This window comes from Lepisosteus platostomus, chromosome 13, assembly GCF_059453375.1.
Source record: "Lepisosteus platostomus isolate fLepPlt1 chromosome 13, fLepPlt1.hap1, whole genome shotgun sequence".
Taxonomy (NCBI): Eukaryota; Metazoa; Chordata; class Actinopteri; order Semionotiformes; family Lepisosteidae; genus Lepisosteus; species Lepisosteus platostomus.
The window spans coordinates 4,632,175-4,658,220 of NC_142623.1; the positions used below are offsets into that span (position 1 = coordinate 4,632,175).

The 26,046-nt window shown below is 39.4% G+C and overlaps 1 protein-coding gene across 1 annotated transcript; it reads left to right on the forward strand.

Annotated features, from left to right (window-relative positions):
- Positions 1–432: 432 nt before the first annotated feature.
- mnmip1 (manchette microtubule inner protein 1) lies at positions 433–25,731 on the forward strand. The gene is made up of 18 exons (XM_088602715.1): positions 433–641; positions 2,720–2,877; positions 3,076–3,133; positions 5,297–5,409; positions 6,402–6,486; positions 6,864–6,937; positions 7,813–7,861; positions 11,187–11,281; positions 11,825–11,923; positions 12,614–12,665; positions 18,677–18,757; positions 19,682–19,799; positions 21,184–21,254; positions 22,634–22,761; positions 23,584–23,652; positions 23,990–24,159; positions 24,558–24,621; positions 24,941–25,731. Exons 1-18 carry the CDS (start codon positions 638–640, stop codon positions 24,980–24,982), a joined length of 1,530 nt encoding a protein of 509 aa, XP_088458841.1. The 5' UTR covers positions 433–637; the 3' UTR covers positions 24,983–25,731.
- The last annotated feature ends 315 nt before the right edge of the window (positions 25,732–26,046 follow it).

The window sequence follows — 26,046 nt, forward strand, 5'->3', positions numbered from 1 at the left end:
ATTGTGAATGATGTTCAATAAAGTTAAAATAAGCGTGGATATTTAGTCTTCCAAAGGCTAACAACTTATTAACAACAAATACATTTAAAAGGCCCTTGCTGCGTCTGGATAAATGCATTTGATATTTTTAGGGCATATCTTTGTTCTGAGCTAAATTAGAATGCTCTCCGTTCTCTGTATGCTCTATGGTAGTCTGCTTAAGTTCGTTCATTAAGTTCTATCCCAAAAAAGTATATTAAAAAGAAGCAATTGCATTGTTTTCAAGTGAAGGTATTACAGAAACCCACAAGAGTCTCTTATCCAATCACAGTGCTTCTGGAATCCTAGAGTGAATATTGCGGTCAGCTGGGTCTTTTTTTCTGTCTCTCCCTTATCTGCCTGCTTGTTCCAACAAAAACCTGTCCCACCTGTTTTTCTTTCTCGTAAACCCATCCTTCTGGCTTGCTGTGACTAGCTAGAGAACCTTCGATATGTTAAGTGCTTGATGAACAGGAAGAGCTGCTGCTGCTTTGCTTTTTGAGAGTGGAGCTGGATTTTTAGTTTTTAATTTGGCAGGAAGTTTCTGCCAACTTCCTAACAGAGATCGGCTTCGAGAGTCTGGCATAGAGAAAGGAATAAGAAAAACATTCCAGCAGCGATGGGTAAGTGAGGCTTGCTGTGCGCTTACAAAGTCTTGACGGGAGAGGTGATCTTTTAAAGCGCTCCTGCTGAACGTCCATATCACAGACTTAGTTGTACAAGATGTTTTTTTACGACACATGGTCAGTGAGACTGGGTGGTTGTTAATTGTGGTTGACAGAGCACTTGAATGGCAGTGGGATATGTTTAAATTTATGGTGGACAAAAAATGTACACACTCAGTTGACTTAAGATTTGTGTAGCAAACAATCTCTAAACTAGACTTCTCAGCATTTCTTACATTAAAAGCAGTGTACCATTCTCCACATTATAAAGTTTCAAATTATAAGTCTGCTATGAATTTTTATAGAGGCACCAAACAAAACAGGTTATAATTTCAGTTTTCAGAATTCCATAAGTTGTCCAATACATAATGACATGAATGTTTTAATCACACTAATCCGTTTGGGTAAAGTGACTCATTGGTGAATAATTTCTTTTTACTGTAGAAATTCTTCAGTGCTTTGAAAACAGCTGCTTTTCAAACTCATTGTCCTAAGAGATTGCATAGCATTTTTAAAACTTAAAAACCAATTCATACAAAATATTAATGGGTTCGCTTGTCAAATGGCTAATATTGAAATTTAAAGTTTTGGTTAGTCCTGTGGAGAGTGGGAAATGAACTGTTGTTCCATTATTTCATCAATTAAATAATAGGACCAGTGAAAGAAAATAATCCAAGTATAGGTAGCTTGAGTTGACACGAATGAGTAGGCCAAAAGCTTGGCTAAAAATTTGCCATAAAAATATTAATTAAAAAATGCAGCTGTTATTTGTATTGTATTATATGGCAAAAATTAAGAGCATTGCTGTGGTTTTGAGACAAACTATCAAGGAATTCAGGAAATTTGCCTTTTATACTCCTAAACGGATTAAATGGTTTGTTTTACTGTGAGATTGAATCTGTTTTTATACCCAAATGAATATATATATATATCATATACACACTATAGGATACAGTGGTACCGGTGTACCATTGTGTCTCAAAGCAGTTTTCAGTTTCTAAAGATTATACTTGCTAATAGCTTCATTAATATGTTTCTTTCCCCAGGCAGACAGTAAGGAATGCAATTGCCTTCTTTATAAAAATCGAGCGACAGCGAACAGGCGAGGCTAGCAGCTGACAAAATATTATTCTGTTTCTTTTGCTTTTGCAAGCTCTTTTGGGGGTTTATGGTTAAGAACCAAACTGCAGTTTGAGGCGCCCCTTCAAAACAGTGATTTAGAAGGCAGGGAAGGGTGGTTTCCACTGCCACTGTAAATGTGTTTTGACATTAATGGCTTTAATTTAAATCGAGGTTCACCAAAGCTGACTGATGCTGCAGTTAACAGATGTTAAAAAAATACAAGACTACACGCCTAAACTGAGCTTTTGCAAATATTATCATTCATACCTTTCCATCCACTTGCTCCATTTTCCTAAATTTTTTAAGGAAAACCTGAACAAAAATACTGTCAAACCCACATCAGGACATGAGAATTTCCCTGCCTGTTTCTGCAGGTCTGATGACACAATGTTGTAAAATGGGAATTTCTAATCTGTCATATCTGAAGGCCATTTTCAGGGTGTGTTAAGTGGAAAACAGTGCTACCACATGTTTGTTTATTAACACCGGATTTCTTAAAGGAACCAGATGAAATGGAATCGGAGTAAAAGCAGAACACAAAATCTGATGCCTGAAGCTGGATGTGATTCCTGGGCCTTGTAGCTCAGTGTAGAAGCAGCCTCTGTGTCTGAACACATAAGTTCCAACCGGGGAGCCAGTTCAGACATGTTTTACCTCACTGTGGTGTGCATTATGCTATAAATCAGGCCAAATGAAAGTAAAGATTTACTGTTCTGTTCACCTAACCAGGGATTGGTGATGAGGCGATTTATGCTTTTAACTATAAATCCTCGCAATGTTTGCCTTTTTAATTGCTTCCCCACCTTGAATGGCGAGCGATGACGTAAACACTCAGGGTCTTTTTTAAAAGTAGCCCTCCCTCCCCGTCTCCTGGCCACCCATTTTGTATTCATGTTGGTGCTGCTTGTCTGCAGAGGTCCTGGTGCTGATGGACTTTGTGGGTAATCTGGATGATGAGCTGGTCATAAAGGCAGGAGACATCATCAAGAACGTGAAGCAGTCGACGGAAGAGGGCTGGCTGGAAGGAGAACTGAACGGGAAGCAGGGAGTTTTTCCTGCGAATTTTGCGAAGGTACAGCTGGTCTTCTTCGACACTGAACTGGCAGTGGGTCTGCTTCTGAGGTGTATTTGATTTGGCCTGACTGCGGTGCAAAATGAATGTTTCCAATGTTTGTCTTGGTTTCTTGTTTACACCTTACAGACCACCTCACCGGCCAAAATGTCACTTCCACACAAATGTTATTTCTTGCTCATTTTTGTTTTCCCACAGGAAATACCCGTGTATTTAACAGGGGATTCTAAAAGAATACCAAGAAGCATTCGAACATGTAAGTTGATGTTAGTAACTGTTACTGTTACTACTCGATTCAAAGGGAAAGCGATAATATCTTCATTAAAGAATGCATTTTTCTTTGCACAAATTCCCCAGCATGCCACCATCGATTATCTTGTGCCAGTAAAACCTCAAAACAATCAGACACCTCTTTCAGTTTTGGCACTAATGTGTGTCAAGAACAAGGATTCGCACTATGGCTTTGAGACCAGTGTGCCAGAAAAGTCCTCTAATAACATTAAGTAAAGAATATGGGAATCCTCCCATCTCAGTACTGAAGCAGAAGAAAACAGGAATAAAAAAAGCTTCACGTACCACAGAAACAATTAGCCACACATATCACCCAAAGTAAAGGCAGGTTAGGGTGACATCATGTGTTATGTTATCATGTAGTGTGCACTGCATTTGAAGAACTCTTGTGTTTTGGTCACATATTTCTCAAATTTCTCACTGGGTAAAATGCGACACAGCTTTTGTGTTTATTTTGTCACTTTTGGAGTAAAATTGGCTTTCTTTTTCATTTTACTTTACAGTATGTACAATATTTCCTTAGCATTACGGTGACAGAGAAAAGAAAAAAGTATTGTACTTCTCCTTTCATTCCAGAGATTAATGTGAATTGGCCATTCACTTCTTAACCAAATTATTATTATTTAGGCCATTTAGTGCTATTGGGGAATCTTATATTTAAGCCCTTGCCACAAAGCAAGTTAAATATTTTAGAATTGAAACGGCTTGGGATGAAATTCAAAAGGGCGACTTTTTATTGTACAGCATATTTAATGTATTGTAATGTATGTATTTTTTGTATTCAGCCTTGACCTGGATGATATTAAAAGTTAGCATGGGATTTGTAAATGGTTGAAAGAGGAACCCCATGAAAACACAGTACCGTGACATTGTTAGAAAGTCTGCTCGCTGTGATAAGTCGTGTAGAATTGAGGAACTGGACATCTTATCAAATATTGTCACAAAACTTCAGTGCTTTTTTTTCTGTGAGGTTCTACTGTTTCTTTGCATGCCGTTGCACTGCTTGCTTTCTGTGTCGTGTGTCATCAGAGGAAGTGGTTTAGGTTTCAAGTCTAGTGCTTGGTATCGGCTTTAGGAGTAGCTGACATTATTTTTATTGGAGAGGAATCCTTTATTGTGTTACCTGTTCCAAATTTTGTTATGGTAATGGGCACAACGCAAATAACAGAGCTAGAACAGAGTGGTATTATAACTACTCTTATGGCCAATCATCCTGCATAGTCTGTGCAAATTACACCTCAAACAGAGTTGCTATGGGGCTGTTCCTGTGTGTCCTAGCCTAGCATTGGGACAATGGGACAGGGTTAAGCTACAACAGAATAAACTAAGCCTCTAGGCAAATATTTCCAAAGAACAGCCTTTTCAATATTACTGTTTTCTTTACAACTCTTGCTACATTCATCCATGGAGACTATCCTTTGTGCTTAACTGTTTAGGTTTCAGCAATTTTAAGTTGTGGTATCTGGAAATGTGACATGTCATGCACATACTGTACAGTGGAGGCCACAAGATTGAAAACTGGGTGGCATAAGTCAGCAAAGTAAAACAAAATTAGATATTTCCCAAAACATGGAATTTATTTGTTCAGCATGTGTCCTCCAGGGAATATATTTCAATCAGCTTCAATTCTAAACTAACGTTTAAAACCTTGTTTTAATAATCTCTTTACATATGTGAGGCATTTTCTAGTTGGAGGTTTTCCAAAGTACTCTGAACTTAGTGTGGTCTCCCTCTTGTCTTTATTGATTTCATCACACATGGGTCAGATAGGTGAGAGACCTAGGGACTGAGGCAGATATGCTTTTGAGATCGCTGGGTTTCTCCCTGTTCTGTTCATGGAACTGGTGCTGTTCAGGAGTGTGCATTTGGAGTTGCCACTGTCCTGTTGCATTGAGTTTCACTGATCTTCATTTACAACTCTGTTTTTAAACATATGGTCCTCCTGGCTTGTGGTGAACTCCCCTGAACACGATTCAAAGCTGAAAAGACTAATGCAGAAAGGAGCAAGTGCAGAGTTGCACAGTACTATAAAATGTAAAACAGCAACATAAATCGTAGTGGTTTTCATTGAGAACTTCTAGGAGATTGGCTGTCTGGGAAGTGACTGTGGGAATTGTTATCTTTACAGCAAAAACAGTAAAGAAGAAACCCACAAAGTATGAAGCAGTCTTTGCGTACACTCCCATGAATTTGGATGAGCTGGAGTTGACTGTGGGCGATGTGATTGACTTCATTAAGGAGGTAAGGTGGTAGGAGCCTTCCTTCCCCCACCAAGTAGAACAAGGATTATGGACTGAAATCACCGTGCTGGTGCTGGAGTTTCTGAAAACAGCCAGCACCGTGATTTTGAGCCTTTACTTAACTGGTTCCATTCTTTACCCCTCTGCTTCTACTTTTCTTAGTACCACCATCCACGGTCTCCTCTGTATATTGTAATTGTGTTTTATCTTGTGTATTATTTTTATGTATTGTTGTTTTCATTCTGTAAAGCGATTTGAGAAGCCACCTTTAAAGGCGCTATATAAAATAAAGTTTATTATATTATTATTATTAGAGAACATGCTGAAACCACATTAGATGGCAAAAGCAGCTCATGTGGTTGTGAAATGCATGTTTACCTCCTTCAGGTATTTAACAGAATATATTACAGTATGTGCCTCCCCTAACTGCAGTGTGGTTTTCATTGACCTTGTTTTGCTGGGCTCCGTAGAGGCATTGTGTGTACTGTACATATGCAGTTATTCTTTCAGAATGCTGTTAGAGGGATTTTCAGATTGCAACCAATAGAAAGCCTTCCCATTCTAAAATGAGGCTGATCACAAACTTTACAGCTCAGCCATTAAATTCTCATTTGAGGCATCAAAGGATTAATGGGTGTTTTAGTTCATACGGTAATAAATTTAGGGAGGAAGCAGGGTATGTCTGTCAAAAGGTATTACCGAGGTATTTCCAAATTTCTTTAAAAAATGTCTAGTGAGGCTTAAGAATCTAGCTGTCTGACTCTGACATAGCTAGATGCTCTTCTGCATACAGTTTATATAGGTATAATATTTTAAGGAAGTGTCATTTTATAGAAGTAGTTCTGTCGTGGAAAGATCTGAGCACTGTTTGTGCGTGACAAAGTTGATCTCAAACGAAATTCCTTCATCGTGTCGTTATCATCCATACTGTGGGGAAATCAGGCTCTGAGAGCCCACGGAGGTGAACTGCTATTTTTTCCGTCTTGACCACAGATAGAAGATGGATGGTGGCTTGGAGCGAAAAATGGGAAAGCAGGGGCTTTCCCATCTAACTTTGTCAAAGAAGTTTCTCCTAAAGGTAAGGCAGGGCGCAGGCCTAGGGTTCGTTCATCACAGCACTTTCTAATTGAAATCAACAGAGGTGAAGGACAGGTCACAGAGTGTGCTTTCAGTATTGACCCCCTGGTACTAGAGAAACCATTATTTTTGCAGCAACTAAGCTACTGTATATTGAGCATAAAAAGAAATACAGTGCAGGACTGCTCATCAAAATATGGAATGATTGCCCTCGCTAAAGAAGCAGCACTTCGATAACCTAGCTAAGGCTTGAATCCCATACTGTTATATATGTTTTTATTGAGTTATCCATATGACTTTGTGTGTATTTCAGATCAGATTTGTGTGGGTGCTACTCCAGTGTTACTGAATGACTTCTTTTCTTTGGGGTCTGTTTAGATGCCAAGTTTAATGAAACAAACAGTGGTGCAAAAATAAGGCCCAAGCTATCAGAATGTAACTTCAATAAAGAGGTAAGAATATCGTACTCAAGTTCCTTGTCCCAAACTGGTGTCAGTATCAAAACACAATACAAAAACTAACAGTTTGGAGGTGTTTAAAGAGCTGACAGCAGAATTGCTGCCTTCTAGACTGATATTGTCAGATCTCTGAAGCTCAGCAAGGCTGGGCCTGGTCAATATGCCGTTGTAAGTGGTGTTTATAGACCAATAGGAACCACTCTTCCTTCTGGACCAGAAATTATAAATCAATGCTACTGGATTGTGAGAGGGGCCACTGTACTTAAGAAGGTGCCATTATTTAGATAATACATTATTTAGCTTCTAACTACTAAATCGTTAGAGATGCTGTGGTGCTATTTGTGATGGTGTTAACCTGGGCGTCTTGTTTAATCTGGCCAACCAAAACTTTCCCTATAATTGAACTGGTGAAGCAGTTTCTCTTTCCTCCACCTGATCTGCTGCAAAGTGAAACTGCTGTCTGCCACATGTCACCCAGGTAAATGGTCGACCTGGGTCCCCTCTCACACTTCAATCGCTTTGGAATTGTCAACGGTGAAATACAGCAGTCTTGTTTAATTCTGTTAACATGAATGGAAGTCTGCAAGAAATTCAAATTAATAAAAAAAATATAACTGTGAAAAACTAACACATTTTACTTTCATACTTCCTGGGTATATATTCGATTGTATTTGTTTATTATCACTGTTTAAATATGTAACATACATTTCAATACTTAACCAGTTTTAGTAACAAGGTGGGTGACTATTGTACTGATGTAAGGTTAAGAATAAGCAGCCCACACAATGTTATTGATGAGAATAGCATTTATGGCACATCTGTGGTTGTATAAACAACAGTACTATCATACATTTTCTATTACATTTCAGCCAAAGCAGGAGAAGTCAAGTCTCAGAGTGAAGCACAAAACCAACAATGGTAGGTTTCTGTCATTGGTAGATGCAGAACACTGGGATGAGTTCAGGAAAACGACACAAAAACCTGCTTTAGGAGGACAACCTGAGGGCATTTTCATACTTCTCAGCACAGAAACACCCGTTAAACCTGCTGGACCGTGTTCTATAAAATGCCAGTCAAGCAACTTGGTTTTGAATAGTGTTAGGCAGGTTTATTCACTGCAGGATGTTTGAGAAGGGAGTCTCCAGTCCAGGTCCTGAATGGCCTGTACAGTTTATCAGTAGGTTTGCTATGTCTCATTAAAGCTGTGAAAATTAGTCCAATTAAAACATAAATTGTCATGCTTGCCCTTGCAGGAGCTGAGGAGTAGGTTAGCGCTACTGCGGCAACTGGCCACGCCTCTGCTCACCTGTCAGTCAGTGCCATTTCCAAGGAAACCCAATTTGATAGGAAACCTGTTTCACCTGCAGGCAATTTATGACCACTCCCGTCTCAGGTGAAGCAGGCTATTTAAAGTCTGCTCTGGCAGGCTTTCCAAACCAAGGACTGGATCTACCTGCCTTGTTATCTTAAATCTGACAATCATCATCTAAAGAAACAGGGAACTGACTGGAAAAACCCTTTAGTAAAAAAGGGCCGCAGGCTGAGAAGGCCTTGTTTAGATGAGAACAGTTAAAGAGGAGTGGAGGCCATTCAGCTCATATAAAAACCATTTAGTAGTTAGCAGTGATGTCATCCACATGTTTCTTGAAAGAAGCCAGGATATTGGCTTAAACAACATGGCTTGTTAGCTTTTTCTGTATTGTTATATCCTTTGGGTAAATAAGAGCCTCTTGTTCGAAGATTTAAATGCACTTCTGCTTTGTTTTCTTGTACTTTTACCCTCTGATTCATGTTTCAGTGTTCATTCTGAAGGAAAGTCCGTAATTCTAATTTAACGTACTTTGATTTGAGTTGTAGAGTTATAAGTATCTGGATACTATGGTATCATTTGAAAGTTATACAATGCTTCTGCAGTTAGTGTTAGTGTGCAAGGATAAGAACAAGAACATAAGTGTGCAGTCTAGCACAAGAAAGAAAGTTTTTTTTTGCCACCACAGGACTCATGTGACCCTTCTGAAGAAGATGAATGACTGCCATACTCAGACAAAGATTCAGAGTAAATACAGTGGTCACCTCTTGCAGCAGTTTGATTGACTGACCTTGTCATGCCTCCTCTCAGAGTCACGAAGGTGTGTTGGCTCAGCTGATAATGAGCTGATGCTGGTAAAGTTAAGTTGAGTCATGAGGAAGTGCACTGTTTTTGTTCAGATTTACTTCAGCGTTAGTATTTGTCCCCTGGCTGTTTCCTGTAAAGCTCAAACTGATTCTCCCACTACGGATGTGGCAATAAAGATAAAGATTTTAGCTTAAGTTTCAGAAGCTGCTATTCATATCACAGTTCCAAAGGAAGCATGTCAGCCTATAAGTATTAAAGTAGGTTTGGTGTAAAGAGTAAAAAACAACTTTCTAAAATTGCAAGGTTTGGAGCACTGAGGTCTGTATTATGAAATCTGAAATGTGTTTTGTTTTGACTGTTTGGAAACATTTACATTTAAAGACCGCACTCCATTAGATAATACTATAATTTGTTTCTTTGCTTGGAAATACCCACATAGAGATTCACTCCTGTTCTTCCTCCGGCATAGACGTTAGCATACATTTGTTTTGCTATACACATCCTGAACATAAATACTTAAGTGTACCAGTTTATTAATAAAATCACAGCTTTTAAATACATATAAGACAATTTAATATTCAGGCACAAGTAATCTTTCTGGAAGGTTGCTGGAGCTCGCTGTATCACCTGCAAGTACACATCTAACACCACACTCATTCAAGGCCCCTCAGGACAATTCCGGATCACCCAGATGGCATCTTGTACCTCCAGCAACCTTATTTACTGTATCTCTTGCAGTAAATGCCCAGCCATCTACATTGGAGAAACAGGAAGGAGACTCGGAGACCGCTTCAGAGAACATGTTAGGGCTGTGAAGATTAAAGATCTCTCCAAGCCCATTGTTTCTCATTTCACCTCTGACGGCCACGACCACTCTAATCTCTCCGTCTGTGTTCTCAAAGACGGTTTTCCAAACTCATACCTCAGAAAGACTACAGAAACCAAAATTATCCTGCAGCTAGGATCACACCTTCCCCCTTCTCTTAATGACAGACTACTTTTCTTCTAAATTTTCTCCATTCATTGGAGGTTTCATTTCATACCTCTCTACACCTATCCTGACTCCTGACTTCACACCTCTTGATTGGCCTCTCTTTCTGTCCCCTGCTCCCGCCTCTCGCTCCTTCTCACACCTGAAGAAGGCTTCATGGCCGAAACGTTGTGTTTTCTTTCTTCTTTTTTTCAGCATGGAATAAACCTATTACTTGTTCCTTTGCAGCCTACGCATGCTGACGCAGCTACCCACCTAATTTAATATTCAGTTTAGGGGTTTTGAAATAACAAAGCTTTTTTACGTTTCTGGCAAGAAAATGATTTTTTACTGCATCCTTGTACAGATACTATAATAGTTTCCATAGGCTGTCATGCTTTTAATGAGTTTCTTTAACTGGCTGCTGTTTTTAACTATCCTGCTGAGATCCACAAAGTTGCAACCTCAGTGGATTCAACACTGAGCAGTACGTGTATTAAACAGCACGCAAGTTAGAGAGTGCTACACCAGTTCTTAGACATCTGGATTGATTTTGCTGCTTTTGTGGAGACATTGGTTTATTGCAAGGCAGCAGTGTGGAGGTGTGGTTAGGGCTCTGGGGTATGGCAGGTTGGGTTGTAGGTTCGAATTTCCGGTTGAGACACTGCATTTATACCCTTGACCCAAAGAAACTTCACTCAGATTGATCCAGGCTTTTTAAAATAGGTCTCTAGGTATTTTTCTATTCATACTTTATAACCAGAAGTAAGTATAAATGCTGGATTTGTAATATTTGACCATTTAATGGTCTGTCCCTTTTAACAGACTTCTCTTCCCAAACATTCTAGAGTCGGAGTCGGTTGTTAAGTTGCAGTGCATGGTTCTTAAACACAGTACTCCAGAAACCAGGATATTTTGTTGTGTATCAGCCTCTTAGCTGATCAGTGAGGTTTTACCAAAGCACAAAAAATAATGAGATAATACAAAAACATTTAAAACTAAAAAAGTGCTAAATTTATATTATATCGAGAATAGGACCAATAACAATTACGCGCATACATTAAGAGGAAATCACTCAGTGTAGGCATTGAAAGACAAAAATGCTGTCAGACAAGACTTGCAATTATAATTGTTTTCCTTTTTATTTTGTCTTTTAGTCAAGGAATGTTGTCAAGTGATGTTTGATTACACTGCCAGTGCTGAAGATGAGCTGACCTTAAAGAAAGGGGAAATTGTTACAATTATCAGTAAGGTAAGATCATGGTTTTATAACAACATGTGAATGGAGTGATGATGCAGTTAAAATAAAGCTTTATTTATTGATAAAAAATAAACAAAAGTGTTCAGTGAAAGACATATGCAAGCATTGTTTTCTGCCCTTGGGTGGTAATGAATATATTTCAAACGCGTTTTTCCCTGTCTTTTCTGTTCAGCTACTTTGGACATCAGGAATGACTTTAAAGAATAATACACTGCCAAAAACAATTAATGACTCATCACCAGGAATTTAAGTGTGGCACAATTAGAATAATAAGGAAACAGCCTGCTAACTCTGTGGTCAATTAAGGGATTCTATATTTGATGATGCACACGGCTTTTCTTGCTATTTTGGGAATGTAAGAATGTAAGAGGGTAACAATCAAGAGGTTCTTTGAACCATTTTTCCAGTTTGCTGGATGTGGATTAAAGAGCACAAAGACTTAGCTCTGTTTTTCCAGCTTCAGGAAGCTGTATCTCTGACACAAGTGAATTGTGTGTTTTTACGGTGTGTGTTTGTGTGTCCGTGCGTGTGAAGACGACGGAGGACGAAGGATGGTGGGAGGGAGAAATTAATGGCAAACATGGCTTCTTTCCGGACAACTTTGTGATGGCCATTCCCACACAGCCTCTCGAGGTGAGTGGGAATTCGGGGTGATAACCTGCTCCTGCTGCTCCGCACGGGAGACTCCTGTGCTTTATCCAAAGTTTAGAAAGCCCAAAGTGAGGAAGGCCAGTCCTTCCTAACCAAGGCAGTCCAGGTATCACACAAGACTGACGTGTAATAACTCATTACAAGCCTTAAACCCAGTGCTGAAAATTAGGAGAAAGGTTCCTATGGCATTAATCTTTCAGGTAATAATGATGAAAACCTTTCCTATACAAACTTGTGTGTATAGTAAATGATAAGTTCTTTTTTATGATAAAAATAAGATATTTGTGAAGCAGGAATTTTGCTTGTAAAGCAACATTTTTGGGAAAAATAACACTTCGGTCACCTGGTTGTGGACTCCCACATGATGCTTCGTTGAATTAAAGGGATCACTCATGCTAAATTATTAAAGAACAAAAACTACAAAACCTCAGGGTCCTTCATGATCGGAGCTGAGAACACTGGTCTCAGGACATCCCCTTCTTAGGGAATCCATAAACCTCTTCAAGTTTCCAGCTGGCATGTAAACCCAGTCCTTCTAGAGGATAAACAGGCAGAGAGGTGAGAGAGCAAAAAGGGGACAACAGCATTATAGTTAAACTACTTCTTTCATTGTGCAGAGATTCATTTTCTGCGCAGACCCCTGACAATCTATTGCATCTTCCATTTTTGCAGTCTGGGGACGCAAACCATCCTCCAGTGCGCAAAGGCAGCAGGAAGGCATCGGGTAAGGAACCAGCCGGGCTCGTCTGGGAGCTGGTGCAGATCAGACGTGCACGCTCGTGTCGATATCATTGGGCTTCTGCGGTGCACTGTGACGTTAGGTCCTGTCAAGAGGGAAACAGCCTTCCACATGTGCCCAGTAGTGCGAAACCATTTGTCCTGACGTTTCAAGATTCAGGATTCAAGATTTCTTTATTTGCCATATACAACAAGTCTATTGGAATGCTTACTCATTCAGCTGTACCCAGTAACATTAGAGAAAAAAAAGGCACAGATGACAAACAGACATGGACAATAAATTTAGACAATAGACATTATAATACAGCCAAGACAGGACATAGTGTAGACAGGGCAGTACCTTAAAGTGCTGTCAGCAGTATTTGTGCACGTTTGTTTTCTCTGCATTCCTTACACTGGGTGCTGGTTCTGCGAGAATGTGCTCTGATTAACCAGCCTGTCCCTCCCCGTTCTTATGCTCACGATCTGAAATTTCTTTGTGCAATCTGCTGTACAGACTTGTTACTTAAGTCTGTGAGTTACCTTTGGACAAAACATATTTGGGCTCTGTTTGCAAAATCCTCTTGGATGTTATTAAAATGAATTACAAATCCTATGGAGCCACTATTGTAGATAATGTGTCTCTAATGTCAGCCCATTAAGAACTGTAAATCCCACAGCTCTCCAGAAAGTATTTTCTTTTACTAATTCACCTTGATATTTAATCTTGCACAGTAACTTCATTGAGAAAGCAAGGCTCCACAGCTCAAGAGCAGTGTGGGTCTACTAGTGTCGTAAACAAATCTGTGTTTTCCCCCTTGCTAGGTAGAGCTTCAAAGAATAAAACACGCAAAATCACAGACCAAAATGCTTTTAAAAAGGTTTTAGCCCATTTTCAAAGACTTTAATCCTTTCAAAGACTATTATCCAGTGAAATTTTATCAGCATTTTAAACATAAGATTCTAATCTTACATAATACATAATGCCAATGCCAATAATCATCAGAGAAACATTTTTATTTAATTAATACGTTACACTTATATAGCGCTTTTCAGACACTCCAATCAAAGCTTTACAGATAATGGGGACTCCCCTCCACCACCACCAATGTGTACCCCCCACCTGGATGATGCGATGGCTCAACACACATCAGCTAACATCAGCTATAATCAGCTATCAGTGGGGGGGTAATGGCACCATTTTATAGAAGGGGCTATGACTGGTAAAGGCCAGGCGGGAATTTGGACAGGACACCACAGTAACATCCCTACTCTTTTCCGGAAGCATCTGAGCTGTGTTTTTTTTAATGGTTATTTCCCTCATCAAGAAAAACAACATTCTGAATGTGTGTGATTGATCCTTCCTTCTGTGATCACAGTTTTTCTTGTCTGTGAGAGCGTGGAACTGTCTGGACATGTCACTGTAAGTTTCAGTTTGAAAAGTGGTAGAACAGCCAGAGCAGAGGGCTGTCTAATCTGAGTGATAAGGGAGTCCATCAGACTGAACGCTAGAAACACTCTTTTTTGATCTCTGGTATGAGCTATGTTCTGGCCAGTAAAAGGTAAAAAAAACAACTGCTGTATTACTCACAGGGAAGCTTGTGGGGCCCCCAGGAGATTTTTTTTGCTGTTGTTGTGGAAAGGTTTTTGTGTTTTGGCGTGCCTGCTTCTCTAATCATTAACTGTTTACTCATATTCATTGTGGTGAAATTCGTCAATGTTTTAAACAATCAGCCCTTTGGAATTTTTTTAACCGTCTCTGGCTGAGTGGTCTTACAGGTGTATGAATTTGCAAACATAATTGACAATGGGTAAGATAAAGAAGGGTTTTTTCCTTATTATTGAGTTTAATGTAGAAACCTTTTTTTTAAATTAAAACAAACACAGTAGATGACTTAAAATACCCTAAGGAATCATGGGACTTTTTCATAGAGATGCTTGTGGTAATAAAAGTCAACATACTATGGAACATAAAAAAAAAATGCAGTAATATTTCTGTTCCAGTTAGGGGAATACAGGGTATGAAGTATTCATACAGTATGTATAAGAACTTTAAAAAGAAGTGTGAAGGTTTTGTCTGTGTTTTTCTGAAGGGATTTCAGGGAGGTCTGATTGAAGCACAGCAGTAGTATGAAACTTGTGCTTAAACATACTGAAACTCTCTTGGTTGGGTAGAAACAAGGAGGTTTTGCTGCGCTAGCACGGTTCATTGCTGAGAGGAAGAACACTGTGAAAGTTGCTTGTGTGCGCCATGTGGTTGGGCGATAGGGTTTGGCTTAATTTGCACAACAGCCCAACTAAGTTAGAACATTGCTGACATCGTGCAACCTACACTAAAGATGTATTTTATAATGCAATGTCAATTTGAAACGAATTAAGTGAAATTTCAGACTATGGTGTGTAGAACAGATACTTGATGCCAAACTAATCCAATATCTCAAGTCATCATTTCATACAAATCCCCTTTGCCATCTTTCAAAAATAAATTACATCATCAGTAAAAATTCCATAAAGTAGCTATAGATATCTTTGTCACATTTTATCTCCTTGTAACATAAAAGTTCCAACAAATAGTTATGTACTCAGTTATATTGAAGTGTTTAATAATTATTCAGTTTTCCAAACATATTTGTTTTCTGTATTTTTCTTAATCTCTTTGATCATCATGGGATTATTTAAAAAATGCTTAGCTTTTAATTTTTTCTAAGCAGCAATTTCTCTGTTAATTTGACCCATTTTAAAGGGTAGTAATACATCACACAGAACAGAATAAGTCTCCTGGACAAAGTCCAAGAAATCTTATTTGTGAGCTATACTATGTTTCCTGCTTACAGGAAACAAAAAAAGGCGAGAAGATGTACTTGCCACGAGAGGGATATTGAGGATAAATGTCCAAAGCAAAACTGCTGCTTGCAAAAACATATTTAACAGATGCTTCCAAAAGAGTTGTGCTTGAAAACAAAACAGAAGGAATACAAAGTCAAGGCAGGGCGATCAACTCAGTGACTATCAATCCATCATGTGCAACCTGCCACTCTATGGACAGATATAAACCAAGATTTGTTGCAAGCAAGTTCATCAAAACTGATGATTTCCGATTAACACATTTGTTGTGCTTGCTTTTGTCAGTTTCTCTGCTCTGTGACATCCATACAGTACTAGCTCATATGACAGCTCCACATTGACTTTCGATGACTCACAATCGGCAAGCTACAAAGTATGTCGGGAGGAGAGCATGCTAGCTAGAGTGGTACAAAAAGAAGGAAAGCACTCCCATCATGTTGCATAACGGAAACCCAAAGCAAAGTATAAAAAGTAAAATGTCAGGCTCTGCCACAGAGTTCCCATGTTGGAGAAACTAAAGGTCATGAAATAAAAGGCACAGAATGACATCACGTTTTAACAGGGTCCAGAAAGGCAGGAAATGGAGTAGGCCCACTGTTCACTGACAGGACACACTTAAATATTCGTCTGGGTTGTCGGTTGAGTGCTGCTCTTAATCCCCCCCTCCCCAGGTGGGGTGTTGTTCATTCTGTACAACTGTGTCCTGTGTGGCAGAATGGCATCAAGAAAAAACACCACTATGCAACTGGAGGAGAATGGCGCTGCTAATTCATTACAGCCTGGATTCATTTTTAAAGCGGTCTCAAAAGGCCCTAACCCCTCTTCTTCATGATTCAGTATTTTTTATACTTACACAGTTTCTTACACAGTGTCTTGATTTCCTGTGATCCGTCCAACAGCTCTGAGTGCGAGTTTAAACTGCCTGAAGGAAGCACAAGCCACAGACTGGGGCACGTGACTCCGGTTATAGGTAGTCTTAAGCCTTGGAAACAGTTTACAAGTACGTCTTCTGTGGCTCCATTAATGACACCTCAGCTCTATCACTTCAGCATAGGGGGTTGTTCAACCCTCTTTCGGTGACAGACACAGCAAATCTTTCCATTTGTACTCCCGATGCTACTGGATTGTACGTTGTATATTTTTGCTGCAGCACTTAAATACTTTTAAGGTAGGATTTCCTCTTTTTAAAAATAATTGTACAGTTCTTTATTTTGTAACAGAGTTAAAAGTGTAACAGGGAGGGAAATGTCACTAAGAAAGGAGCGCACAAGAGTTTCTGATGCATATTTGAAGACCTATAGTTCAGCCAATCAAAAATAGAGGATAACTATATTTGGTGTGTTTTCCAGTTGAGGCACATTTGTTTTGAAATGAGCTTTTCCTTGCTGTATTGACAAAAAGGGGGCACAATTTGCTGATGTTATTACTAATCTTGAGCTCGATATCCTTTTTTTCTGAAGCCTTTTCTATTTCACTCTCCGAGAAAATATCTTGCTTTTAACATTCAGGTTCACCATGTTATAGTTTCTTGTAGCTGTAACTATCAATGCAAAGGGGACGAGTCGAAGAAAAAAACCTCTGTACTTTCTGTACTTGGAGTTCACCTCGTGTAGTAAACCGATCCCATCACCACAAATCATAAAAAAACTAATGAAGATAAAATGACATTGGTATTTACAGGGTTTGCATCTCAGTTTGGGAGTTTTAACTGAAACCATCTGTGGTTTGTAATATTTCCACTATTTCCAATATTTCAATTTTATTCCTTTTCAAATAATACATACTGCAGTAAATAAGGTGCCAACCTGTCTCCTGCGTAACTCAGAATCACCTTTAACTGGTTCAATTCAAGCAGATTTTTAACTGAACCTAAAAAAGGGCAGGCATCCAGATTCTACACGGTTGAGATTCATGAAAGATTCAGATGAAACGTGTGTTTTGTGAGGGAGGGTCACTAGCCCCTGCAAGGTGTGAAGGTCCCCTGTAAAAATTCTAAATAGACAACATGAGGTTTCGCAGCAGAAACTGTACTTGCTCTGTACTGGTCAGCTGATTTTTAGGCCCCATCTCCGCGGTCCATTTAAGCCCCACTGAGTGCCTTTTCACCAATCTGTGATGGTGTCTACATCCTAGATAATGTAATACTGTACTGGAAAATCAGACTTCAGAGAAATATACAGAATAGGTATATATTTCATTCTATTGCGCTGTTTACTTGGAAATATGGATGTTGTCATGCTGATCTATGTTTTTGGAACCTTTACTGTCCCACAATACTTGATTCTATTAGGCACAAGTATTCTGCTGCCCAGATATGGGGGTTATGCTGCCCGAGGTTGCAATAACCAATTAATTAAATTATAGAGCGAAGAGGAGGCTCAGGCAAATTTCTACCATTATCAGAAGCCGTTTATTACTCATAAAAGTCTCAGGAACTTGGAGCTCATCCTGGAAGCATAGGGCACAAGGCAGGACAACACTCTGGATGGAAAGCGTGTCACAATTCACACACACACACAGCCATCAATTCACCCAGCCTACAGGAAGCCTGACCAGCTAGAGTGCACCCACACAGAAAAGGGAAAAATACGCCATCTTCCATCTTTGATTTAAACTGATGAATAATTTCTCATCTTCTCTACTGTATAGGGAGCTGTTGGTGGAAAGATTAAAAACTCAATGAGTTTTGTCACCCCCCCAGCCGACATGAAACCTCCACAAGAGGCATCCCTTTTCTCAGATACAACAGAGGACACCAACAATAGAGGAGTCCATGTATCTGCCCTGTAAGGCTTAAAAGTGTAGTCAGAAAGGCAAGGAATGTGTGTTTGCACACATAGTCCTAGATTCCTCTTTGCAAGTTAAGACTTGTGTGTAACATCGTTACAGAACGGAATCATAGCTCTCCGGGGCATGAAAATGTGTCACAGCTGTTGTCTGTACTATAAACAAATACTGTACAACTTCCCATGTTATTTTTCCTTCACTACAATTATCTTCACGCTAAACTTCACAAACGGATTGTGGTTTCTGTTCTTCTGTGTTTTCGGCAATGCCGCAAAAAAATGTCTGTTTTGAGTTGTCTTCTGGCTCTTTCCAACATCTGCTCAAGATATAATTACTGTGATATTACTCAAACTCAAGTGAGTGCTTTGCATATTCCTTTTGTAACAGTGAAACAAGAGGCTTTGCTCATGGAGAAAAAGATATTTGAACAGGCCCATCCTATCCCCTGTGCAAAAGGAGAGGCAAATGGTAAGAAAAACCCATTTTGACGGTTTTGTTATGCTTTTACAGTATCTATAAAATATTTCTAGTTTAATTGCTCACATTGCCTTTGCATTTTTTTAGGAAAATGCCTGATTCCTACTTTAATATGTCACAAGAAACTGCATTTTGCTCTGCTCACGTCACCTTTAAGCACAGTGCAGCATATCAGGGGACCAATTACAGAAGACGTGTTTATCTACACAAGTCTAATGCCCTTGAAACCAAACTGGGTGAGCTAACACAGGCAGACCATAGGATTTTTTTTACCTACTCAATGTATAATAAAATAGCTATACTCATATTAAATGATTTAAGAAAAAAAGTATTCAACAGAGGAGCTGAATCCTATGTTGCTGTAAGGGGCTTGGGGAAGTTCATGTTGCCTGGCTGTGGAAGTGCACAGTGTATCTGCAGTCTGCAGGCAGCACCAAGACGGGTCCCTCAGGTCACATGGGTACAGGAGCTGTTTGCAGTCCAAGGCAAAATGGCACATGTACACCCAACAGTGGACACGAGATCTGCAATAGCTCTGCGCAGACTAACCTTCTGCCATTGGCAAAGGCAGAGTCTTGTAAAAACTGTAGAAGGATATTTGGAGTACGTCTTTTTTTAAGGAAGAAAAGCTTATAACGTACTTCTGCTAGGCTATAATTCTTTCATTCTGTTTTTTGTCAGAAGCTGGTTCAGACAATGCTGAAGGTCACGTATGACCTTGAGAACGAAGCAGTAATTTGGGTTTTGTTTAGCACAGCTCTCACAAAGCATGCATTTGAATTCCCAGATGGTTTCAGCTCAGTCTGGGACTGCACATACTGCATGAGAATTGAGAGCAGCAAACCTTCTTCTGTCCTGAAAGTTGCGATTGTGTGTATTAAAGAATGCCTGTGGCCACACTCTCTTTCCCCGCAGAGGAGAAACACGAGACAAAAGACCTCAGAAGTGACCTGCCTTCCAAGGTGCAGCTCCCAGTCATCAAAAAAGTTCCTCCCCCAATAAAAACCAAGCCCCCCAAAAACCTTCCCATACGGTGAGTGAATAGGTTTGACCTGTAAGCCTCAGAATGAGTTACTGTAACAGCACAATGCAAACAGACTCATTGATGGATTGGAGAGAAGATCATCTTATCATTCTTTGCTTGATTTGCACTGGTGCCTTGGCAATGAAAAAGCTGTACCTGTGTACACAAGCACAGGAACTCCAGAATCTAGCAGGACTTGATTGAAGGCCGGTCATGTTGAAAATGCCAAGATTTAATTGTAGGGCACATTCTGTGCAATGTTAACCGTTTAAATTGTTTTATATCACATTCAAACAATTTAAACCATTATTTTGTATCATAAACCAGTTCCCTAAATGTTATATCTTTAATTTTGGATTACTTGGTCATGTAATACTTGAGTAGGCACATTTGTTTCAGAGATTTTTTAATATATTACAGAATTTTAATATATTACAGAACCATCTTTTTACTTTACTGAAGTGCAGTCATTGTATAGCTTGATCTCAGCAGCTACACAAGATTGTCACTCTTACCATTGCAAGGGCATTTTGTTTTTGCACCTGCTTCATAAAATACAGACCGTACAGTCACAGATGGCTAACAGACAGTGAGCTCAGCAAAAACAGGATGTAATGGGTGAAGTGTATTTTTTTAAATTCCACCATCAATTTACAGTGCCACAGTATTTGCGTAGCATAGAACCCTTCTGTGCTTCACCATCAAGGAAGTCCACTTGAGATACTGACATTGCTATGCAATCTGAAATTTGCAGTATTTCAAATAGTGTGAATTTCCGATCAGGGGTTCACACAAACGGTACGTTGTGATTAGTGTGAATTTTAGGGTTGTATTTTACTTTTGTTTTAGCTTGTTTAGCCAAGAACTACAAAGGCTTTTTATACAATGCTAAAGTAATTAAAGGAGACAGGGAACTGTTTCATATGGGAAAGCTTTTGGCAGTGATCCATTAAGAACAAGCAGCCAGTGGTTGTAGTGTAATTAGGAGACGACAGGAGACAGCTGTGGTAGTATGTAAATTTGGAAACCAACATCAAATAGACCAACGTGTAAAACTCTAACAAACAGAAGACAGCAGGGACTAAACATTCTTTCTTCAGTCAACTTACATTTATTGCATTGACTGCAACATCGAATCCTTGTAGGGCTAGTCCAATAAATTGAACTAATAAACCTCCCACTGCTTTTGTATTGTAAAATAAAGAAGTTTTGTTGTTTTTTTAGAAAAAGATCTGTTTAATGGATTTGAACATGCCTTATCCCTTGAATTTATCAGTCTTCTTGCCCTCTTTCCACAGTTAAGACATCTTCTTTCTACCTGGAACCTTTGTTGCTATCAATTTTACTTATTTTGATAATTAGCATAGTAATTTTAATTGTTATTCAATCTCAGGCAAAATGGAGACCTGCCTCCCTTGTCACCCAAACATGCAGAAGACACAACTGACAAAGTAAAGGAAAAAGGTGAGGGTCTTTTATTCACAGACCAAGGTTTAGTGATGGCCTGGAAGAGGCTGTGTAGTTGGTGCCTGTTATGGTTATGTTAAGACAGATGTTTTTCCAAGCTATCATTCCTTTTACAACATTGAATACCTGAAGTTTCACAAAATCCCTAAACGTCTGACACTTGCAAAGTATTGAGCTTTTACTCTGGTTAATTCTTCATCTCTTCAGTCATCCTACTCAATGCACTTACCGCCTTAACTTGTAACGGCCTCCAAGCGAGAAAGTGAGAAGCCATTACAGCATTTCACATGCTCATTCAAACGTAGAGATCTGACTGAACCTTAAGCTGCAACTATTTTCTCTTTTTCCAGGATGATAAGAGCATCTGTGCACAAGTACTTACAATTGCAATCACATGCACATGAACTATATATGACAGGTGGCTCTTGGTAGAATATTTTAATATACTGACCTGCAAGCTGCAATTTTCCACACATAATTCCATGTTGTTAATGTTACCCCCTGGCCAGTGGAGGCTCTACGAGGAATCACAGTTGACCTGAGGCTCTAAGGATGCAGTCGGGTTACGTCACCTTTCGGTCTGCCCCTCCTCTAACTTTCAGGCTCCCAATCACTCAATTAATTCATCTCGTGTTTCATCTCAAAACGCCACTGGACCAGCGCTCTATCATTGAGATAACCAGCTCGGACCCCTCAGCCTCCGGGCCGCTCCGGAGGCCTCGGACCTATCCACATTTAGATGTGTCCAGATGTTTTGTGTCTTCCGAAAATGTCCCAAACCCTAGTGCTTGGAGTCCGACCTCAACACCACCACGGCAGCTTCCTGTGTACACCTGCAGAGTAACAGTTAACTTTTATATATGTGGGGAAAAAAACAATGTACGGGATGGTGTCGAAGTCCTGCAATATCTAATAGATCATGAAACAGTAGAAGATATTTTGCCACTTCATTATTACACAGAATGAATTTGATTAATCTGTCATGCATTATAGGGTTTCTCCCTTCTTCTCCATCCATCTAATTTCTAACTGCTTCTTCCAATTCCGAATTGCGGGGGAGCCGGAGTCTATCCCTGCAGGCAAAGGGCACAAGGCAGGATACACCCTGGACGGGACGCCAGTCCATCACAGGGCACACAGAGGCACAGACACAGACATGCGCACATTGACACCAGGTCCTGTTTTCCCAGAAGCCGATTAACCTACCAGCGCGTCTTTGGATTGCGGGAGGAAACCGGAGCACCCGGAGAAAAGGCACGTGAGCGCAGGGAGAAGATACACACTCCAGCCCTGGTCTGGACTGAGCCCAGGGGCCCAGCACCGCGAGGCAGCGATACTAATCTCTGCGCCGCCCTGAATGCTTTGTTTTCAAACAGAGCCAGATCAGTTTGATGGAGTGGACGTGACTACAGACAAACTGTCTCACCCCACCGCCAACAGAGCTAAGCTTCCTGGGAGGAGACCCCCCACCAACCTGCATTGGGGCGCCACAGCTCAGAAACCGGTATGAGGGCACCCCGTCTTTCCAGCAGTCTGCGCCGCGCTGCTAAGCCAGTGGCCGTGTCACTGCTGTGTGCGCTCTGAAATGTTTGATCTGGGGAGTGATTGCCCTACGCTGGAGGCTGACCTCGTTCAGCTGATGCTCAAAGGGAAAATCGTCAGAAACAGGATTGCATGCGTTTTTTGTTTTAGGCTACATTAGTCACTTGATTAAAATGTTTGACTTTGGTCGGTAAGTTTTTTTTTTTTAGCTTATGCTTGTAGAGAAAAAAAAGGAAGTCATGGTCAGTGTTAGAAGAAATGAAGTATTCACTAGCAAATCTTGTCTTAACCCAATTATATTTGTATTTCACTACTGCTTTTGGCCTTTCGTACTGAGACCGATCTGTTGTGTACACACCTCACCTGATTTACAATAACCCATATCCTATTTTCTGTAATAATGTCAACAAAACATGTCTACTGTTTTCCAGCCACAAGGGTATTTACTTGTTGAGCAGTCCTTTGTAGCAGATGACATTAAGTGAATAATAAATCAGTTTATTGGCAGTGATATATTTTGGGATTTTTCTTGCTGAAGGCTAGCTAATGTGATGTGGTTCATTACGTCACAACTGAAGGCTATTATGGTACAACAGAGGCAGTTCCCCTAAAGAACAGGGACTTTGTTGCATGCTTGATGGGTCATCAACCTTAATTGATGTGTAACTTGAAAAAGTACACCTGCATGACTTATAGGCGATGGGATTAGTCAGGTGAGAACAATAGACTGCATTATACCGGAGCTAACCAGAGCAATAAGTGTTGTTTTGTTTTGCCAATGTAGGTTCCTAGTACCTCTGAAACTAATGACGAAGTTAGTCAACTTCAGTCAAAGCTACCAGGAGTTCACAAGGTGAAGTATTTCCTTTCACTGTTCCTGTTGAGTGAATTGAGTGATTGTCCTAAATTTCACAGTATGTTTTTTTTTTTCCAAAGAGCCAAATTGATTGTTCCTACATTTAAAAAAAAAATTCTAGGAATGTATTTCTAAATGGGAAGCTTTTAAAAGCAAGCTTATAAGCTCCTTCTGATATTCTTTACGAAACAGAACACTTACTTAAAGAAACAAATTGAGACCAAGCACTCCGTGAGCTGATAAGCACATGAAACTGAGATAATCTTAGTATCAATACTAAGTCATATTTAAGATGATTTATTTTTAATGACTGCATCTTCAAATATCTTCCTAGGTAATAGAAAATCCTACAGCAGGAAAGCCTGAGCCACTTGCCAAGATCTCTCCCCTACAGAAGCCCGTCCCATCCAAACCCAGAGAGGAGCCCGGGGCCTCAGTGGAGAAGCTGAGAGCAGAGGTCAAGGAGCTGAGCTTGGCTCTGGAGATCCTGAAGGCTCTGCACCTGTGAGTGCCGATCTGATTATAGCACAGCGATCTGCAAAGTGCCACTAAAAAAGGGAACAATTGCAGAAAGTAAAGTAGAGCAAAAGGCATTTAGTACACATTTTATGAAGGTGTAAGCTGCATAACATTAACTATGCAGGTGAAATTACCACTTTTTATCAGTACAGTTTTTTTATAGGTGGATATAGAGAAATGACTTTTGCCTGAAATGTCCCTTTTAACTTTGCATCGCATCTTTACAAATCTTCACTATTGCTATAAATATGAAATGATGACCTTCACAGTTATACTTTTATGATCCATCAGCTTTTTTAAAAGAAACAACCTAGTTGATTACATTTATAGAAGTTGTCAAGGGTGTCTGTTTTTTAACTAGGTTCTCATATCTTGTGTGATAGGAAAGACACAGAGGACTTAAGGCAGGAGCTGAAAGACGAGAAAGCAAAACGTACTGCACTGCAGGTAAGCACTAAGTGTTTTTTGTCTTTATCAATCGAGATCCTTTACTGCTGTTAATGCATCTGTTAGGTAAAAGACCGATTTCGAAACCAAATTCTTAATTATTCCACCCTACATGTACCCACAAATGAGGGTAAATGTTCATCTGTTCTAGCCTGTAGGATATTCCTTCAAGTCTGTGAATTCATCTGACTTCTGCGGGTGTTGTGTTTTGCAGCAATTGTTTGAAATTGTTTTCTGGTCTGTTTATTTTTTCAAAGTTTAACACCTGTACCGCTTGATAAAGTCACAGTTTGACATGTGCTTGTGTCTTCTTTAACAGGACGAAGTGCAGCTTCTTAAGAAAGCTTTCAACAACCACTAGCATTCCGAAAAACTCTCTTTATTCTTTCCTGGTGTTTTTTTTACTGTGTTACACTCCTGAGAACTTTACAGATGAGCTTATTTTTCCTGACAATTTAGATGCATCTGAGGTGTGAGACCTTGCCATTTTGCTGTGGAGGTGGGAGCTGATAAAACAGTACAGTTTTCTCATTTGTTTGGCTCAGTATGATGTACAATTTTGTATTGTATTTTATTGTTATCTCCATATATTTATGTATATATAAATCATGTGTGTATATATATAGGTACACAAAAACCATACCTCATGCCAAAGTAATCAGACTGTAATTACCTGTATTGACAGATACAGTTATTTTTACTAATAAAATGAATGAATGAATGAATGAATAGTCTTTAGTGAAATTAAAAATACTTACAACAAAGATAATGTAAATTATTTTATTCCTTAAGTTTTCGGTTTATTATTTTTTGAAAAAAGCAGAAAATATAAAAGTCTGCAAAAATGCAGTCTACATGTGGTTGTAACTATGCTTTATGGCCATGGGCCCACATTAGGTTTGATTTAAGTTCATTTACTTGACATTTTCAGATTGTTTTAACTTTTAGCTTTTCTTCACAGCTCTACCTCAAACGTGCTACACTGTGGTAGAACTGCTGTCTTTTAAAAGCAAGGGGATTCAAGAACTTGATACATTGTGATGATTTTTTAAATGTCTGTTTTATTGTGTTATATAATATAAACATATACGCTATTATATAAGAGAAAAAGTACTGGGTTTTTTTTCTTGCTCTGTTTTAAAAAAAAATGGTTTGGCAAACGGCTCACAGTGGCTCTTATTGCTGTTCCCATGAGCTGTAAAAGAAAGAAAACTCCTTTTGAAAAACTGAGAAATAAACCAGGCTGCTCTTGAACTGTTACACTGCCCGAAACTGAAATAAACTTCTGATTTACAGGAGAAGTGCCAAAAGATTTTAGCCTCTTGGTTTCAGAGCCATTTTACTTTTTATAAATATATTACTTGTCAAAAAATATAAATATATATATCGCTTCATGCCTATGGTTGCTGTGTGTTACTGCAGTTT